A 20007-nucleotide genomic window follows, 5' to 3' on the forward strand; every position below is an offset into this window, starting at 1 on the left:
AATTAAATGAAATTTTAGTTTTCAAACATGATACACTTTGTGACAAGAAAAAAAGCACATTTTAATTAAGGTGTGCCTTTAGCCTCGTTGTACCCTACGTTTGTGCTTTTCAATTGTGAACTAACAATGTGACTTATTTAATTTAAAAAGCGCAGTTCAGACAACAACTAAAACATCTTTATTTTTTTATTTTCTCCCCTTTTTTCCTCAATTTGGTATGTCGAACTCTCAATAATTAGTAGGCCCTATTGTACTGACGAATCTTATCACATGGCTCGCTGTGCATGAAACAGCGGAGACTCACAGAATGTGGAGGCTCGTGCTGTTGTTGGTTACCCCATGTGACTCTACCCTCCTTAGCAACCGGGCCAATTTGGTTGCTTAGGAGACCTGGCGGGTGTCACTCAGCACTAGTGATGGGAAGTCCGATACTTTTTCACGAACTGGTTCATTCTGATGGTTCGTTTCAATGAACTGGTTAAAAAAAAGTGATTCTCCAGTTCATTTAAGAATACACACATAAACACATACAATAAAGCCATATGAAAGGACATATTGCTGATTATAACATTTTATTTAAGTTAGAATAATATGGGTGCACCTAAAGCACCCAATACTGACACTGATATACAAACGTGGATGTTCTACAAGTTTAAAGCATTAAAAGTGATTAAACTAGTCAATCAACTCACTCTTTTTACAGAAACCATGATACAGCTCATCACAACTTCAGATATAATCTGCATGCACAAAACTCAATTTAAAAGTTTGTAAAATTTATTTACATCTCTCGACTGAAACGTTTCGCCCCCTCATTCAAGTTCTCAGTTCACGCATGCTCATCAGCTGCTCACTGATAGCAGTTCTCAGTATTTTGTTGACCCACAAGGAGGTTAACCCATGTGACTCTACCCTCCCTAGCAACTGGGCCAATTTGGTTGCTTAGGAGGCCAGGCTGGAGTCACTCAGCACTAGTGATGGGAAGTCCACTTCTTTTCCGTGAAACGGTTCTTTCGGACGGTTAGTTTCAATGAACTGGTTAAAAAAACCAGTGTACTGTTGACTCGAGAACCGCTGTGATCACCTCAATGTACTGTTGACTCGAGAACCGTTGTGATCGACTCAATGTACTGTTGACTTGAGAACCGCTGTGATCGACAAAATGTACTGTTGAATCAAGAACTAATGTGATCGACTCAATGTACTGTTGACTCGAGAGCTGGAGACTGGATCACCTTCATACATTGATAAAATGGTAATACAATCAAGTCATAAACATATTTCCAATATGTTTTATTTGTTACACTTTCTGTTGTTCAGAAAAATACACATGCAACATTGCATGTGTATTGCAACATTTTGCCCCTTAATCTCACACATGCTCAATGTCAGCAGCTCATCAGTTCTCAGTATGTCAGACACTTCCAAAAGAGGCGATTCTCAGTTCAGTGTACTGGTGACTTGCAAACTGCTGTAATTGACTCATTGTACTGTTGACCCGAGAGCTGTTGCGACCCGATCGTTCAGTCTGATTTCTGAACTAGGGAGCGGTTAACTTGTGGAACAGTGTTGACTCAAAATGTGAACTGTTTCAAATGATTCAGTCCGATTTGGTGAACTAGTTCAACTCATTCACTAAAAAGGACCGGTTCAACAGAATGATTCCTTCACAAACTGGACATCACTACTCAGCACACCCTGGATTTGAACTCACAAATCCAGGGGTGGTAGTCAGTGTCAATAATCACTGAGATACGCAGGACCCCCCTTCTTTATTTTTATAACGTTTTTCTATTGCAACTCAAAAATGAAATGCACTGAATTGCAAGTGGATTTCCTCAACATATGATACCAAGAAATGCTGCCTATAGAGTCACTAACTATATACGGTATTGAAACACTGTTAGTGTTTAACGTTCAGATCTCATGTCCAGTGTTATTGCTGAGGTGTAATGTCAAATTCCTGCAATCCTCCTGGGAATGTGTCAAGCGACATGTGGGGGTCAGATAAGCAGTGTGTGTTTGCATTACTGTCTGCGTGGAGGACAAATAAATACACATGCCTGTTCAGAGTTCTCCAGTTACCAAGCTTCTGTTGCGCGGAATGTGCGGGTGTGTAGTTGTGCAGCTCCACTGACTTAGGGAATAAATGCTTCACTACTTCTGCAGCTATAACTGCATATGAAAATCAATAAAATAATTTTTGATAGTCCGTCCTCAATAAAAATTTGCTTATACCAAGAAGAGTAAAATTTCATGATAATTATCCAATAGTATAATAATAAATGTATTAATAAAATGCTATTATTATTGGCTAAATAGGAAAACAATTCGGCCTGTTTTATCAAGTCATTAGTCAAGTGCAGGATTAACCTGTCTAAGATGTCAACAATAATTAGCTTATAGTTTATTGGATAGCCTTTTTTATCATTATTATTAAAGGAACTGAATACCTCCATCGCTGAAATCTCATTGTGGCAGGGCGGAGGGCAGGGCCGGGTCGTGATCCTACACACCCGGTCCCGTATTAGGCTAATCAAGCCTCTGGCGGATAAAGGTTGACTGCAGAGGATCGTGCGGGAGAGAGAGATCGTTAACGGACATATCCGTCAACGATCTCTCTCCCGCACGATCCTCCTTTTGGTCCGGAGAGTGGTATTTTGTCTATCCATCCATAGAGAGATCTTGCAAAGTTTCTTCATCTAATTGTTTAGCCCTGTCCATCATTTAAAACGTAAAAGCGTGGCGAAAGAGGTCATCCCATTACTCTTGAAAATGTTATTCAAACTATCTTAATAAGGTTACATTTGTTAACAGCAGCAATTAATGGAATAGTTAACCTGAACTAACAATGAAAAATAATTAAACAGAATTTAGCAATCTTGGTTAGGCTAATATTGATTTCTAAATATAGGCCTACTAAAATATATTTTTAACATTAAAAGTTGTATACAATAATATTGATTAGTTAATGCATTTGAACTAAATTGAACAATTACAAATATTTTGATCAATTAACATTAGCCGAGATGAAGAAATTCTGTAAAAAATGTTGTTCACTGTTAGTTTATGATACCCAAAACATTCACCAATTTTAACAAATTAACTTTAGTGTAGTTACCGATATATCTAAATATAAATACAAAAACATGATTGATTGCCAACGAATTACAAGAGAAATGTGAAAATGCTTTATTAAAATAAACAAATATACAAACAGACATTATAATCAATACATATTTTCAGATTTACATAGAGTAAAATCAGACCAGCTGAGATCGCATGATTGAACAAAGATTAGGTGGGCAAAAAACAAATTTTTGCCTTTGTCTAACTCACTAACTTTTTCTACAATTTAACTCAACAGTAAAGGTTTCGGAAACATATAAATAAAGAAAAATGCAAATATATGTAAACAACTAGTCACAATGTGGCCACTGATATGCTATTTTATGGACTGGGATTCATGTGGCACTGTGAAAGTTTTAATCAAACTAGAAACCCAATTAATAGGACTCATATATATATCCAATGAAACAAATGAAGATGTGTAAAACGGAAAATAATATTTTCACTGTATTTTAAAAGATATCTTATAAGGTTGATCTGGTCTGATGTCCACAAAACAATTGCTTAAAATTCTTCTATCTAATGAGAGACGGAAAGTAGGGGAGACTGGGGTTGGTTGGTACAGAGGCAATTTCTGGTCATTTTGAAATATGTAAATGTTCACTTTCTTGCCCTATACAGGTTGATTCTGTCAGGGCATCTGAATGTAAAGATCTGTTATAGTAAAGACAACATTGCATTAAACTAATCTGCTAAAAATGCTGAATAATACCAAGAAATATTTTTTAAATATATACATTTGAGTTAATAGTGATGGGTATCAGCTTTATTTTGATATAAGTGTTGTAAGCCTGTGATAAGCTACTGTGTGCTAGCTGACTCAATACATTTATCAAATGAGTGTAAGTGGGTTTGGTTGGCACATTGATTTTGGGGTTGGTTATCACACTGGGTATAAAAAAAGAATAGATAATGATTCATAACCGTCATATACATTATTTACCAACTTAATACCTCTAAACACACATACATATATCATATAAAATAATGTAATAATAATCATTATTATTATGCTTATTACACATACTAACAGTTTAAGACAAGCCAATTATACAATTTGTTTGTTTTATTTATGAAATTAGAAATGTTTTACATTTATATTAAACAAGTTTAATTAAAATTTAGGTAAGTTTATATACATACAAACTGTTCATAATTATTTTTTTAAAATCATATTAATGATAGAAGACAGACATGTGTTTTTATGTTGTCCTGGTTTAAAATAAACTGTTGTTTGTTTTTTTGTTTGTTGCATCTCTCTTAAAACTATAGTGTTTTAATACTGTGCCAACCAACCAGACAACCAGTGCCAACCAATCCCATTTGGGTTTGGTTGGCACAAACGCACAACATAAATTTGACTGTTAATTAACAAAAGTTAATAAATATTTGTATTAATAAATATTGTACCGACTTGGGGTATCTTCATGTTTGTTCCAACAGAGATATTCAACAAAGTATGAAAAGTGTGCCTACCAAACCTGGCCTCCCTAACACTGGAACTCATGCCTTTGGAAATAATAAGCTTCTTTCTGAAGAATATTTGGCTTCAGTTTTAAAACACATGAGAATATTTTCTCTGCTGCTTGGGAGTAATGGGACAGTGAAAGAGGGACTTTGTACACTTGCATTTTCACAAGATGTCATTTAAAACTTTGGTGTCCCCAGAATATGTCTGTGAAGTTTCAGCTCAAAATACCCTACAGATAAAAAATAATGCCAATTTTTGGGTGGGAATAAAAGCAAGCTGTTTTGTGTGTGTGTCTTTAAATGCAATGAGCTGGTGCTCCCCTCCCCGTATCCAGAATAGGGCAGAGTTTTGATGTCTCTGCTTTGGATAACTAGACATCATAAGCAATATGACTGACAGTGAAAATAGTGCAGTTCAGCCCTATATGTTTGAACCGGAGTCAGACACTGATGAGGGAGAGACGCCGCCAGAAGTAACAACTTTGAGAATGAACCAGGAAGTTTCCGAATGGTTATTTGATAAATGTATTTATTTTATATAAATGCGTTTTTTCAGCAGTTTTGCAATGATGGGTGAGCAACACACACACACAAATACTGTTACAGCGTTTGCTATGCGCTATAACAAAACAACACACACAAACAAACATGTCCGTTGGCAGTGTCCGTCAACAGTCGTGGGCAAGGCGTGTACAAAGTGACGTCACTTTGTACAGAATCTGCAAATGGCTTGTTCTGAGACAGTGCTTATGATTAATGGGGATTAAAAAAAGGACTTTGTGTATTTTTCTCATTATAGGGTGGATGTGTACACACACTGCCAACACACATGTTCAAACACTGTGTATAAGTGAATTTTGCATAATAGGTCCCCTATAACTAAGTGGACATTAGATGCCCTGTATTGATATTTTTGATGGTTGTTTTTTTTTTACACACAACTGGAAATGGCTGTAAATTTCTGAGAGTGATATAATTATTTTTTTTTTTTAAAACATACATTAAATAAAAATAAAATGGTAAAAATACAGAAACGGAAACAAACAGGTTGTACCAAGATTACCAAAATTATAAGGGAGCGAGTGAGTGCAAATGCTTCATTTTGTTTTACCATCTCCTTTAACTTCATCTTGTTATTCACAGCCATACCACAAAGTAATATGAGCTTTATTCAGCTCATGAACTGCTCCCTCAGTTTTGCATCCCAAGCTTCTTCTGAAGACCCCAAAAGAACAACTCAAACTCAAAACTGTTTCAAGTCATCTGGGCCTGACAGGAGGTTTCAAAGCTACTTTCTGGATTGCCTACAGTGAATGCAAAAGGGCATTAAAACCTTTACATTCAGTCATTCATTCACATTTTTAAGTCAACCCCCCGGTACATATTTATACCATGTTCAATGGAAACAAATAAATGCTTTACGTTGCAACCCCCCCAATGTTCAAGCCAAATCTACGCCATTGTGTAAATTTACCTTAGGTGGAGCATGTGCTGGATGTATCCATGCAGGTTTTGCAGGAGGCATTGGAGGTGATTTTGGTTTAGCCTCCTATTAGTGCAAGCAAAGAAAGCATAATAGTAATGAATAGGATTTACTGTTGAAGTTAGAAGTTTACATAAACCTTAGCCAAATACATTTAAACTCACAATTCCTATGTTTTTCACAATTCCTAACATTTAATCGTATAAAACTTTCCCTGTCTTTGGTCGGTTTTTAAGAATGTGAAATGTATAGTAGAGAGAATTATTTCTTTCAGCTTTTATTTCTTTCATCACATTCCAAGAATCAGAAGTTTACATACACTTTGTTAGTATTTGGTAGCATTACCTTTAAATTGTTTTAGTTGGGTCAAACATTTTGGGTAGCCTTCCACAAGCTTCTCACAATAAGTTGTTTGAATTTGGGCCCATTCCTCCAGACAGAACTGGTGTAACAGAGTCAGGTTTTAGGCCTCCTTTCTCGCACATCCTTTGTCAGTTCTGCCCATAACTTTTCTATCAGATTGAGGTCAGGGCTTTGTGATGGCCACTCCAATATCTTGACTTTGTTGTCCTTAAGCCATTTTGCCAACTTTGGAGGTATGCTTGGGGTCTTTGTCCATTTGGAAGACCCCTTTGAGACCGAGCTTTAACTTCCTGGCTGATGTCTTGAGATGTTGATTCACTATTTTAACATAATTTCCCTTCCTGATGCTATCTATTTTGTGAAGTGCACCAGTCCCTCCTGCAGAGAAGCGCCCCTACAGCATGATGCTCCATGATGCTGCCACCCCATGCTTCACATGCTTGGTTTTGGAGCAGTGGCTTCTTTCTTGATGAGCAGCCTTTCAGATATGTCAATATAGGACTCGTTTTACTGTGGCTATAGATATTTTCTACCTATTTCCTCCAGCATTTTCGCAAGGTCCTTTGCTATTGTTCTGGGATTGATTCACACTTTTTGCACCAAACGTCTAGGTTACTAGTGTTACCCATGTTCCCTGATGGAGGGAACGAGACTTTGTGTCAATAGTAGTGACACAAGGGGCTTCTTCCAGGAGCCTCGGATACCTCTGAATATGAGAGATGGCCAATGAAAAACTGGTGAACAGAATTAGCATGTCCCGCCCCCGGACATACAGGTATTAAAGGCGGGGATCGTGCATCTGTTCAGTCAGATTCTGCACTGAGGAGCCGAGAAAAACTTTGGCCATTACAGCGGCTTGGTACAGTGTTGTGGCAAGGAGGACAAAACTCCATCAGGGTAGCAGACCACTCCTTTCCCCTAGAAACCTAGACATTTCCCCTTCTGTCACTCGCTCAACGTTGTGTTGATTGTAGTGACACAAGGGGCCCCTAATCAATAACGCTACCTACGCTGAACCATGTTACGTGATGTGCTGATGCTGGTGCAGCAAGCTGTAGCCTGCCAAAGGAGCATGGGAATCAGACTGCACGTACATGGTACCCAACGCCACACTAAGATGTCATATTGTTTTTATTAGGTTCCCGGCATCTGACCAAGGTTTTTTCTTGAGGAGTGGGAACAATCGACGTGACAAGCATGGGAGCAGGCCCTGCCAGCCGCAGCCTTATCTATCTATATGTTTCTCCTCATAGAGTGTTAGATTCAGCTGGGGCCATCTAGCTATAAACAACATCAGGGAAGGCATTCTTTTCCAGTCATATTCTTTCAGGGGAATAGACTCCGTGGAGACCACATCCTGCCCAGGCTGGGGAGGTTAAAAATCTGGCAAATACGTCACATGGGCCTGTTATGCCACACATGGATAGGTAGGTCCTGCCTAATGAGGAAGGAGTTCTACAAACACTGCGACAGGGGCAGTGGAGACTGCCCAAGGGAGACACAGGCCTGCCTGACAGGGGGACTGTACCACGGAAAATACATCACAGGGGGTTACCGTGATAACCAGCACCTATGGAGCACCTATTACAGTACAGAGTAATTTGTACCTGCAGTGGGTCTGGTCGGGAATTCCTCCACTGAATTTGCGAGCCAGAGGGCTAGGGAGGAAGAACATCCAGGGAGCGGGAGTTTGAGGACTCACCTGGGAGTAAAAGCACAAGTGTTCACCTCAGTGGAGGGGAAAGGTGCTAGCGCAAGCGGAATACCCGCTCAGTTGTCCCTTGTTACTGAGTTCTACATGCTTAGACCTGACAAAACGCAGACGAAACCGACTCAACCCGGAGATTGCCCGGAACCACGTACCGAGCTCTGGCTTGGTTGATCGTGTCTACAACAGCTGGTGGTAGACCACTTAGATCTTCCGCATCCCGTCCAGGGGCCAGACGTGGAGATTCCAGAGGTCTGGGCGCGGATGCAAGAGGGTGGCCCTGTCCCTGAGAAAGAAGGTCTTTACTCAGGGGAATTTGCCAGGGAGGTGCTGTCGAGCTCAGTGCGGGCTGCTCCAAGAGGGCCAGTAAGGGGCCACTAGAGTGACTTGATCCTCGTCCTCCCTGATCTTGCACAGCACCTGTGCAAGTAGGCTCACTGAGGGAAATGCGTACTTGCACAGCCCCCGGGGCCAGCTGTGTGCCAGCGCATCTGTCCTGAGGGGACTTGCCTCCGACCTGAGGCAGTACCAGAGTGGGCAATGGGAGTTCTCTTGGGAAGCGAACATGTCTACCTGTGCTTTGCCATAACGGTCCCAGATCAGCTGAACCACCTGGGGGTGGAGACTCCTCTCCCCATCGAGCAAGGCCTGTCGCGAAAGCGTGTCCGCTGTCGTGTTGAGGCTGCACAGGATATGAGTGGTGTGCAGTAACCTCAGTCTGCGCTGGCTCCAAAGGAAGACATGGCAGGCGAGTTGTGACATGACGAGAGTGTACGCCGCCTTGGGGATTTATGTACACTACCGTTGCAGTGCTGTCTGAACAGATAAGGACATGCTTGCCTTGGATCAGTGGGAGAAAACTACGCAGGGCAAGGAATAAGGCCAGCAACTCTAGGCAGTTGATGTGCCAAAGTAACAGCGGGCCTGACCAGGAGCCAGCAGTTGTGTGTTGCACACGGCGCCCCAACCCTGTTTGGAGGCATCTGTGGTGACCACAATGCATCTGGACACCTGCTGTAGGGGTCTGTCCAAGGGTTGAATAACTGATGACAACGGGGGGGATGGGGGGGTGAAGACACACGATATGTGCCGTGGTGCCATGCCCATCTCGTGACTCGAGTCCTAAGCCAGTGCTGAAGTGGCCTCATATGTATCAATCCTAGCAGCGCGACCACGGCTGAGGATGCCATATGACCCAGGAGCCTCTGGAACTTTTTTAGAGGGACCGCGGTGCCTACTTTGAACGGCAATTCAGCACTGACAGCGTGCGCTCGTTTGTGAGGCGCGCTCTCATTGAGACTTCAGAATTTTCTGAACCAGGGAGAGCTTGCTCTTTTCCCAGTTGACCTGAGGTGCCTTGAGAGTGAGCTAAGATCAGCCAGTCATCAAGGTAGTTGAGTATGCAGATGCCCACTTCCCTTAGCAGGGCAAGGGGGGGCCTCTGCGACTTTCGTGAAGACGCGAGGGGACAGGGACAGGCCAAAGGGGAGGACCTTGTACTGGTACGCCTGGCCCTTGAATGCGAACCGTAGAAAGTGTTCGTGTTGGGGCAAAATCGAGACGTGAAAGTACGCATCCTTCAGATCTACCACTGCGAACCAATCTTGATGCCGGACACATGTTAGAATGTGTCTTTGCGTGAGCATCTTGAACGGGAGTTTGTGCAAATCCCAGTTGAGAACTTCCAGGTCCAAGATGGGCCTCAACCCACCTCCTTTTTTATCTATGATGAAGTAAGGGCTGTAGAAACCCTTCTCCATCTTGACTGGAGTGACAGGCTCTATCACATCCTTTCGTAAAAGGGTACTGATTTCCGCGCGTAGGGTGCTGGCTTTTTCGCCATGCACCACAGTAGGGAGGATGCCGCTGAAACGGGGCGGACGCCTGGCAAACTGAATCACATAGCCGAATCGGATGGTCCTAGCCAGCCAGCATGACGGGTTGGAGAGCATAAGCCATGCGTCCAAGCTCCGCACGAGGGGCACTAAGGGGACGATCGCTTTTCTGGCGGCGGGGAGCAGGTAGTGTTGCTTCGGGAGGCAAAGTTGTGTCCTGAGGCATGTGTGCTGAGAAAAAACTCAAAGCAGTCACCTTGCTCCGTGTACCCAGCAGGGGGCGGGTTAGTGACTGAGGAGGAGGTCCTAGTGAGGCATCCTCTGGACTCGTCAGAACTGGCCGGCCGGGGTTGTGAACGTTGTACAGTCGTGGGTGTGGAGGTTAAGTTTCTACGTCCATAGTGCCACTTTAGGTGACGCTAGGTGACCCAAGGGATGAGGAAATCGCTCTCTTATTGACAATGTGGGTACCACAGCCCAAAGGGGGTGCGGCAAATGAAAATAAGGAAAGCAAGGATTTTCCTCCCGGCCCTCCACCGGGGGAAAGAGTGGTCTGCTACCAGGTCCTGTGTGAACATCTCGTCTCTTGGGTGGTCCATCTCAGGAACGCTTGGGAGCTTTCTGGGTCCTCGAAGAGGTTTGTGAGACGGGGGTGTCCGCTTCCTGCGGGTAGCTCTACACTGGGGCTGAGAGCTGAAAACTGGTTGAGGTGGAGCTACCTGTTGGTTCCTTGTTGCAGCAGGGTGATGCCCTCGGCGAGGAGACAGGGCTCGGCTGGTTGTAAACCGGTGCCGAGGCAAGATGTGTTGAATGGCCTCCGTCTGCTTTTTCACCACTGAGAACTGCTGGGCAAAGTCTTCAACGGTGTCTCTGAATAGACAGAGCTGGGAGATGGGGGCATTGAGAAAGCGGGCTTTGTCAGTTTCCCACATCTCGACCAAGTTCAGCCATAAATGATGTTCCTGGACCAAAATGGTGGCCATCGCCTGTCCGACTGCCCACACTGTGATCTTCGTAGCCCGGAGGGCGAGGTCGGTAGCTGAGCGCAGTTCCTGCAGCACATCAGGATAAGGACTACCCACATGCAGACCTTTTCTCATATTCAGACATATCCGAGGCTCCGAAGTAGCCCCTTGTGTCACTAAAATCAACACAACGTCGAGTGAGTGACAGAAGGGGAACAACATACATCTCTAGAAGACAGAATGCATCTCCTTCCCGAGCCATATGATGGCTGCATGGTCCTATGGTGTTTATACTTGCGTACTATGGTTTGTACAGATAAACGGGGTACCTTCGGGCATTTGGAAATAGCTCTGAAGGATGAACCAGACTTGTGGAGGTCCACAATTTCTATTCTGAGGTCTTGGCTGATTTTTTTATTTTCACATGATGTCAAGCAAAAAGGCACTGAGTTTGAAGGTAGGCCTTAAAATACATCCACAAGTACAGTACACCTCCAATTCAGTACACCTTCAATCAGAAGATAACTGGCTAATTGTCTAAAGTCTTGACATCACTGTCTGGAATTTTCCAAGCTGCATTAGGCACAGTTAACTTAGTGAATGTAACCTTCTGATACTCACTGGAATTGTGATATAGTCAATTAAAAGTGAAGCAATCTGTCTGTAAACAATCATTGGACAAATTACTAGTGTCATGCACAAAGTAGATGTCCTAAAAGACTTGCCAAAATTATAGTTTGCTAATATTAAGTCTGTGGAATGGTTAAAAAAATATTTTTAGTGACTTCAACCTAAGTGTATGTAAACTTCTGACTTCAACTATATGTCAGTATGGTGGGGTGCTTGCTATTGACTAAATTAGGAAAAGTAGAAATAGTCTCTTACAGATTTGGACATCAGTGGTGGTAAAGGTCTTGAAGGAGGAAGTGGTTTAGATTCCATTTTAGGCAACAGATGTTTGGCCTGAATCAACATTTAGAAATCACATACGTGCATAATTTGAAGCCATGTACTCTTGCAAAGAACGTTTTTCTTTTCTAGCACGTCAACTTAATGAAACCAAAAAATATATATTTCTAGACCTTACCTGAGTAGGATGAAAATAGGAAATAGGTGGGGTGGAGGGTTTCACAATCTAATAAAATATAGGAAAATCTAATCAAGTATAGATTAAAATAATAAGTCATTTTAAGTGAGGAGGTAGTTAATTTTTTTTATTTAAGATTAACTACCTGTTGCATCCTGGTGTGTGTTGAGTCCTTTGGGGGCTGTGAATAATGAGAAAAGTGTAGGTATTCAATATGAACGTATGATTAATTTCCTTTATTCTAAAATGTAAGCACAAACTAAACAGCTTGTTTCATGGGCAAATGAAAGATCTCACCATTGGTGCTGGTCTACAGGGGACAGCTGAAGCATGAAGAGGTTTGCAGGCCAGTGACGAGGATGTTTCAAGGAATGTTATTTGATTGATGCATGGTTGTGCACATCTAGGGCTGTTCTTTGCACTGCCCAGTTGGAATGCTGGATTGCACTGGCCTGAGGAAATGTGGGTGTCCTTAAAAGACCTTTCAGGTGATAATTTAAAACATAATGTCCATCATTAATAATATTATTAATGCAATGCAAAAAATCCACAAAGTAATAATTACAGTAACTGATAGTTCAGATCCTACCTTTTCTTTTTAATTGCTACTCTTTTGTTTCTGCTACACAACAGTGCTCCAATGATAAAGATCAGTACCAAGACGACTAAAGATGTAGTCCCACCAATGATTAAAGCTTGTTTGACTATAAATCAAAAGCACACATTTGACATCATCTCTGCTGTCCACTGTGACAAAATGTGTTTTGGTCAATGAATGGATGGCTCACTCATATTACATGACGTAGTATTTATATAGTAAATATGTAAAAGGTTTACTTTTTGGAAGTTCGGACAGTTGAACATCACAATAGGGGGGTGCCCAACCTGGATCACAGTGACACTTTCCCTCATGGTTGCATACCTTTATAATACAAGTCAGTAACAAGCTTTAGTATCTGTAAGACACTTTGAAAAATCATAAATCTCAAAGAAAAATGTAAATCTACTTCTACCTTTTAAACACCTTTAGCATTATTTAAACAAAATGAATTTTGCAATATCAAAACATGGCAAACATTGAAACAATACTTTCTCCTAATTCTAACAATACAAATATAGGGGAAATTACATCAAAAATAAATAACATACCCCACGATTGTTGCATTTATCAGAACAGTTCTCAGTACCATATATGCTAATGTCCAGACAAAGGTTGCTGTAACACACCTGTGATAGGAAAAAATATGTTTTTTTTTTTTTTTTTATTATTTTTCTTCTTATTCTTTTTTTTTTTTTTGCATCATGGACTGCTTTAATAAAGTAAACAGAAAGATAGCAATGCCATCAGACAATATACGTAGCCTATGTACATTACTGTGCAAATGTTTTTACAGTTGTGAAACATGTATATTGAGCAAGTTTTCCAAACATAATGTCATGATACATTTTTTTAATTAACTTCATGAAAAGTGCAATAAACATAAAGAAATAAAAACTAAACATAAACACAATGCCTTTGAAACAGCACCAATCCTCCAAGGTACACTTGCACACAGTTTTTCAAGCATTTTGGAGAACATGCCACAGATCTATGTATTCTATGTCTCAATTGCTTGTCTCTTCTTATAATTCAAGATTGACAGGACTCCTTGTTATACTTCTATTTTGTTCTATTCTATTTGCAAAAGCAATGTTTGGTAAACTATAAAATAACCATCTTAAGACAATTGTTTTGTGAAACATCTCACACTACCCCAACAAACTCCAACATTCTAAAGTTGGCAGTTGGATTTAGAATGCTGAGAAGAATAACTGACATTATCAAACCTTCCAACAAATGCCAACAGGGTGAACACACTGTTTGTTGGGAGTTTTTTTGAGGCAATGTGAATTGGCCTTTAATGTGCCAATTTGCACAGTACTGTAGGCAAATTAAATTTTATTTTCTTGCCTTATTAGTACCACATTTGGTGCCTGTAGGAACCTTCCCCAAATCTTCTGTGGGCGAGGAATCCAAAGCCATGTAGCAGATTCTTGATTGCAAGGTTACTCTCAATTTTTTGGTTGTTATGGGGAACTCATTCCCACCAGAACAGTATATATTCCCACATTTCATGTGCCTAATGGATGTGAGATATTATAGTATCAAAACAATTACATTGATAAATATGTAGATCAGAAAATATCAAAGCTTTCTTGATCAAAGAATTTAATGTTTTGTCCTCAGCCATCAAATAAAAGGTTTCATGTTACAATTTAAGTTACACTTACTCAGCAGACTTGGACGTTCCGTCATATAAATTGTGACGAAAGCAGGTATCGGCATCTACATCAGCATCTAAACATATTATGCGATAACAACTTTATATTATTAAGTTTGAGTTCTCATTCCTCGATCTCTGTGTGAAATGAATTAGGCAAAAAATATTGGCTCAGTAAGAAGAGTACCTGATCCCCACAGAAACTTGCAGTGTTCCTGATGTGTTGGACATTGTCCATTGTAACAGTAACCCTGATTAGAATTGCAAGGAAGTCCATTCATCTTATAGTCATCTTTGGGACAGAAGGCTGACTCTCCTGTACAGTACTCTGGCAAATCACAGTCATGAGCACTTTGTCTGCACGGAATGCCTGACTGCATCAGCTAGAAGGGAAGATGAACAAGAGACAAATGAACGCACTAAATTACAAATACTACTTATGTACTGTGTATGGATATACTACAATGATATTAGGGGCATTTGCTGATACCTGGCAATTGTGGCAGCACTCCCCATGTGCACAATGGGCATCTTTGGTAAACCGACAAGTGGAGGCATTGCAGCAGGGATTGTTGCATTCCTATGATCAGATAAAATAAAATAAAAATTGTGTCAACAAAATGAAGGATCTTTTGAGTAAACATACTCAAAAATTACAGCTATTTTTGTGAAGTCATACTTAAAGTATGAACTGGGAAACTTTTTATAAACCAGCATGTTAAACCTTAACAGTTCCGCAGTCACACTCCTCTCCTTTTTCCACAAAAGCGTTCCCACACACTGGGCCCCCGTATAGTTTATCCTCATTTGGAATGTCTAGCAGACAGCTGGAGTCATAATTCTGCAAAAAAGTCTTCAAGGATGCTTGACTGCAAGTACTGAAGGAGTCAGGGTAAACATATCTGTGGGAAGGGAACATTATGGTTGGTAAAAGAGTAAAAATGTTTCTTGACATGTTTATTGTGTCTTTGCATAAGGGTATACTAATCAAAAGTGTTTTCAATTAGCCTCACCCAATGCTATCTTGCATAATGCAGCCATTGTTAGATGAGCACCCACAGTTTGTATTATCATGTGACATGCCCAGATTATGTCCCATTTCATGAGCAATGGTAGAAGCCACTGCAATAGGATTGATATTATGGTCCTTTGCAAAGAAAAACTTGATTCATTAATGATACCACATCCACAGCTCACTTCAAAACACATTTACTTAGTAATAAGGAAACTGTAATTTTTTAGTCGTTTAATTTACTGATGTAAAAACATGCTCGTAAACATACCTCATTCACAGCACCCGAGGATTGAGAGCACATAGCATTCATTGTTGCCAACCCAACAGTGGATCCATGAAAATCTATAGAACTGAATGAAAATGAGAGACTTTAAGCCAGGGTTAAAGACATGTTTTTAAGCAAACAGGATTCAGTGAAAGTTAAAATGTGGTATTCAAATCACAGAGAATGATTAAAATGGCCAGCCAATGACTCACGTAATAAAATGGGCATTGTCATGCTTCTTCCTCTTGAGAAGAATGTCCTGACGCCATTTTAAAAAACGATCCAGAGTTTCATTCGGTATATGGCTGACATCAATCATGTCCCTTTGAGACCAAATCTCAAGTCCTACCAACATGACACGTATGTTTAAAGGCCGGTAGAGCTGGAAGTGAAAGCAAAAACTAACATTTTCATAACTGTATAAATCATAAACTGAACCACACAATAAACACATTACCATAAGACCAGAATTGTACCTTGTCCACATGATTAGCGACCAACATCATTCTTTCTTCAATATTCGTAACACTTCCAAACCTCTTGTACTAAAGAAAGTAGATATTTTTAACGATTATAAGCACAACACAGTAGAAAACAATATTTTTTTCCCATTACACTCTATTATTACCTCCTTATAGTCAACAACCAAAACCATCTCAACAATCCGCTGTCCTCCACTGGGGGCTTTGTTTTTCTAACGAGCAAATGAAATAAATTAAACAGTTAATTGTAAAAACTTAATCTTCATCACTAAAACAATCACATATACACTATCACAATCTTAGTTATTACCATGTTTTTGCTTTTATACAGCCCACTAAACCTTGGACCAAGGTCGTAGACTGTGTCATTAATGTATTCAAAGGCCCCCCGTTTGGACCTTAAATGCTCTTGTTTGTATATAGCATGGTCACCATCCACAGATTCTTCAAGGGGCTCAATCAAGTAAACTTGCTTTCCAGCTCGCAGAAATCCTCTTAAAAAAAAAAAAAAAAAAAAGATATTTTAAAGAGGGAGAAATGTTAGGCACCTGAATTAAAGGGATAGTTCACCCAAAACTGAAAATAATCTCCTCATTTACCTTCATGCCTTCCCAGATGTGTATGACTTTTTTTCTTTTGCTGGACACAACTGAAGATTTTTAGAAGAAAATCTCAGCTCTGAAGGTCCATACAAAGCAAGTAAATGGTGACCAGAACTCCAAAAGCTCATAAATGCCAAGCATAAAATTAATTAATCAGACTCATTTGTATAAATCAACGTCTTCTGAAGCAATCCAGTTGGTTTTGTGTGAGAACAGTCTATAATTCCTTTTTCACTGTACATCTTGACAGCAATTTCCTTGGCAATAATGATTTCAAGCTCACTTACACTTCCTATAGCTCTATCTAGCACTCTGCGTACGCGTCAAGCTCTAGGAAAAGTAATCGAGCTTGAAATCATGATCATCCCTAAAGACAGCATTGAAAAGGTGTACAGTGAAAAATTTGTTTTATTTTGGTCTGTTCTCACCCAAAACCAAATGGATTGCTTCATATGCCAATGATTAAACCACTGGAGTCTGATGGATTACTTTATGCTGACTTTATCTCCTTTTTGGAGCTTCAAATGCCTGATCACCATTCATTTGCATTGTATGGACCTACAGAGCTGAGATATTCTTCTAAAAATCTTCTGAAGTATTTAGCAGAAGAAAGAAAGTCATACACATCTGGGATGACATGAGGGTGAGTAAATGATGAGAGAATTTTCAGTTTTGGGTGAAAAACTTTTAAAGCATGAGACACTTGTGGGAACTGTACAGACAGTAAATATGAAGTAATTTGGCAGTTAATTTTATCCAAAGGCACTGTGCACTTTTTGAAACCACAAGATACATCTGCACAATGAACTATCTTTTACCATTTTTTTACAACTCCCTTTGCTACCACTGTATAATAAAAGGGACTTAGAGCAGAATTTATATGCTGTAGGTCTATCTATTATACTTCAGCTATTCACTATTGCAATTATTGAACAAATATTAATAAAAGTATAGAAGTGTATCGATGACTGATAAACTAGCATTCAATATACATAGTAAAACAGTTGTTTGGTTTTAAGAGACCATATGATTTCCACCTTGTTAATACACAGAAATTGGATGTTGGAATATCTGACCATATTTTTCATTACTGTACAAAAAAATAAACTATGGGTATATTCAACATACATCAGATATAAGTAGCCTAACTCAACAATAAAAGGTTTCCTTACTGCATTCCAGAGCACAGACCAACACTAACAGAAGAATCCTCTATTTCTTGGATGTATCCCTGATAGTAGCAGTGATCCTGAAGTGTGCAAAATAGATTAAAAGCACTATTAAACATATTAAATATATATATATATCAAACTATATAACATACTATATAAGACAGACATAAGCTATTTTACTGTTTAAACGTACAATATTGCCAGAAGTCTCCAAAATCCCATCTTCGTTATAATGTGCCATAGTGTAGTGTTTTCCTAAAAGCTCCCTGCATGTGAAGAAACTCCATTAGTTTGAGTGTGAAACAAGGCACAGATTGTCAATTTTCCCCCAACATATTGTTAGTACGTTGTTTATATTTTAATGATTGTCTCACCTATTTCTATGCAAAGAAATATTGAAGTTCCTCCCATCCACAGCAAGAGCATATTCAAGTTTTTCAGGATAGGTCTAACGAGGTGGAAGCAAGCGCTTCATAAATTAATAAAAGTAAGATATATCATCATCTTTTCTTTAAACAAATAAATAGAAGATGTACCAATAACATTTCAGTCTTAAAATGTAGATTGAAAATGACCGGACCTTGAGAGGAAAGACGCTCCTTTTCGTTCGCTCTTTAAGTGCCTTAAGTCGGACAACATCATAGTGCATCACATGAGGTAAATCTGGATCTGCTGCCTCAAGGTTCTCTAAAAAACACGAGGTGTTTAAACAATGAATCAGTATCTGTGTTTGGCAAATTAAAGGCTGCTTTTTATTTAGCCACATCACGCAAAAGTTAAATGATTCGCTCTGTAAAAATACTCTGCGCTCACCCCATGTATAAACAAAAGAAAGCAGTGATATAAATAATCCAGTGTATCTCATGGTTTAATGTCCTGCGGCTCCTCGCCTCTGATGGATTTAGAGGCAGCTGATGTGAGAACACCGTTACTTTAAAGTTACAGCTCCGCCTCAGAAATCCGGCAACTTGACAAAAAGATGACGAACTCCTCATCCGGTTACAGCAAACTAGTAAGTCATCATGAGTCAACTGACCTGTAGGCTAAATGTCTAAATATGTTCATGAAACCGCAATAGAAAAAAAATATATTCGTTTGTTTTAAATGCATTCAATATGTGTTTATTGTAAATAAATACACTATTATGTCCGTCAACGGAAAACTGATTAACTTAACGTTAATGTTAATAATTATGTGTATTTGAATTAAACAAATGAACAGCAAATCTTCTTCCCGTTTGAGATCCGACTAGCTAAATGCTCTTGGATTATTTTCCAAAGAATATTCCTTGATGTTTTACCGGCTACTTAAATTCTTAGAGTTCTTAGATTATGCTGACATCATGTGGTTATATTCTGCAGGTGCAGTTGTCCTTTGATCCAGGTAATGTGGACACATTTATTTTAATTTAATAATAGTTATTATTATTATTGCTGTAATAAGTACAACATGACAGCAAAAAATTTGAACAATAAAAAATAAAATAAAATAAAAAAACATAAAAATTGGTATATTGACAGTTTTAAGTGTACAAAGTAGGTATGTAAGGCAATAAATTATAACATAAAAGGTATATAATACATACATAAGATGTAATGGTAGGAAAATAAACCCAACTTCAATGTATTTTCTGATATAATTGCAGTGTTACCATAAGATGATAAAGGTATGTAAAAATAGTAGCCTAAAGCACAAAGTTAACACTTTTTATTTATATTAGTTAAAAGATAAATTATTTTTCTTTTTCTTTTTCATAATGTCTGTATTATATTTGAACATGTTTACCATGTTTGCTGTTTCACTTAAAAAAAATTGCTCAGATTACTCTTCATTTTCATCACTTTTTCCTTACTGTCGCCACCTAGTGATACGGCGGTATGATTGTATTCAATATAACTTTTAATTTGACAACCTTTTCAGAATTAATTGGTTTAAACTTTGTGGTTAAGGTTGGGTTTAGGGGTAGGGGTAGGGATAGGTGTAAAAAAAACTCTGTATGAATGTGACATCCAACTGTTGCAATATTAGATGGCTTCAGATTATTCAGTTCCCCCTGTATAACAAAGGTATTCGACAATATTTCAGCCAGATTTCTCCTAGAGGGAAATTCCTTTGGAATGCTCAAATCTCTGATATTTCTTTTTTTTTTTTTAAAGCTTGGTTAAATCCT

The 20007-nt window shown here is 39.3% G+C and overlaps 1 protein-coding gene across 1 annotated transcript; it reads right to left on the minus strand.

Moving 5' to 3' along the window:
- Positions 1–3188: 3188 nt before the first annotated feature.
- Positions 3189–18759, minus strand: adam8a (ADAM metallopeptidase domain 8a). Its single transcript, XM_052151716.1, has 25 exons — positions 18651–18759; positions 18418–18524; positions 18212–18285; positions 18031–18103; positions 17838–17914; positions 16374–16557; positions 16210–16275; positions 16058–16126; positions 15794–15963; positions 15585–15666; positions 15315–15448; positions 15026–15203; positions 14792–14881; positions 14489–14684; positions 14312–14378; positions 13992–14160; positions 13190–13267; positions 12878–12962; positions 12630–12744; positions 12338–12521; positions 12186–12221; positions 12041–12088; positions 11839–11916; positions 6074–6148; positions 3189–5903 (listed from the first exon to the last, which is right to left on the minus strand). The coding sequence occupies exons 1-25, from the start codon at positions 18700–18702 to the stop codon at positions 5859–5861; spliced, it is 2532 nt and encodes an 843-aa protein (XP_052007676.1). The 5' UTR covers positions 18703–18759; the 3' UTR covers positions 3189–5858.
- Between the last annotated feature and the right edge of the window lie 1248 nt (positions 18760–20007).

Source organism: Xyrauchen texanus, chromosome 20 (genome assembly GCF_025860055.1).
Source record: "Xyrauchen texanus isolate HMW12.3.18 chromosome 20, RBS_HiC_50CHRs, whole genome shotgun sequence".
Classification (NCBI taxonomy): domain Eukaryota; kingdom Metazoa; phylum Chordata; class Actinopteri; order Cypriniformes; family Catostomidae; genus Xyrauchen; species Xyrauchen texanus.

Excerpts from the sequence above, each read along its gene's own strand:
- adam8a (XM_052151716.1), bottom strand. The coding sequence starts at position 18,702 with ATGAGATACACTGGATTATTTATATCACTGCTTTCTTTTGTTTATACA. Across the intron at positions 14,379-14,488 it reads CAAGTTTCTGTGGGGATCAG|ATGCTGATGTAGATGCCGAT; the intron begins GTACTCTTCTTA and ends TAATATGTTTAG. Across the intron at positions 12,089-12,185 it reads CACACACCAGGATGCAACAG|ATTGTGAAACCCTCCACCCC; the intron begins GTAGTTAATCTT and ends ATATTTTATTAG.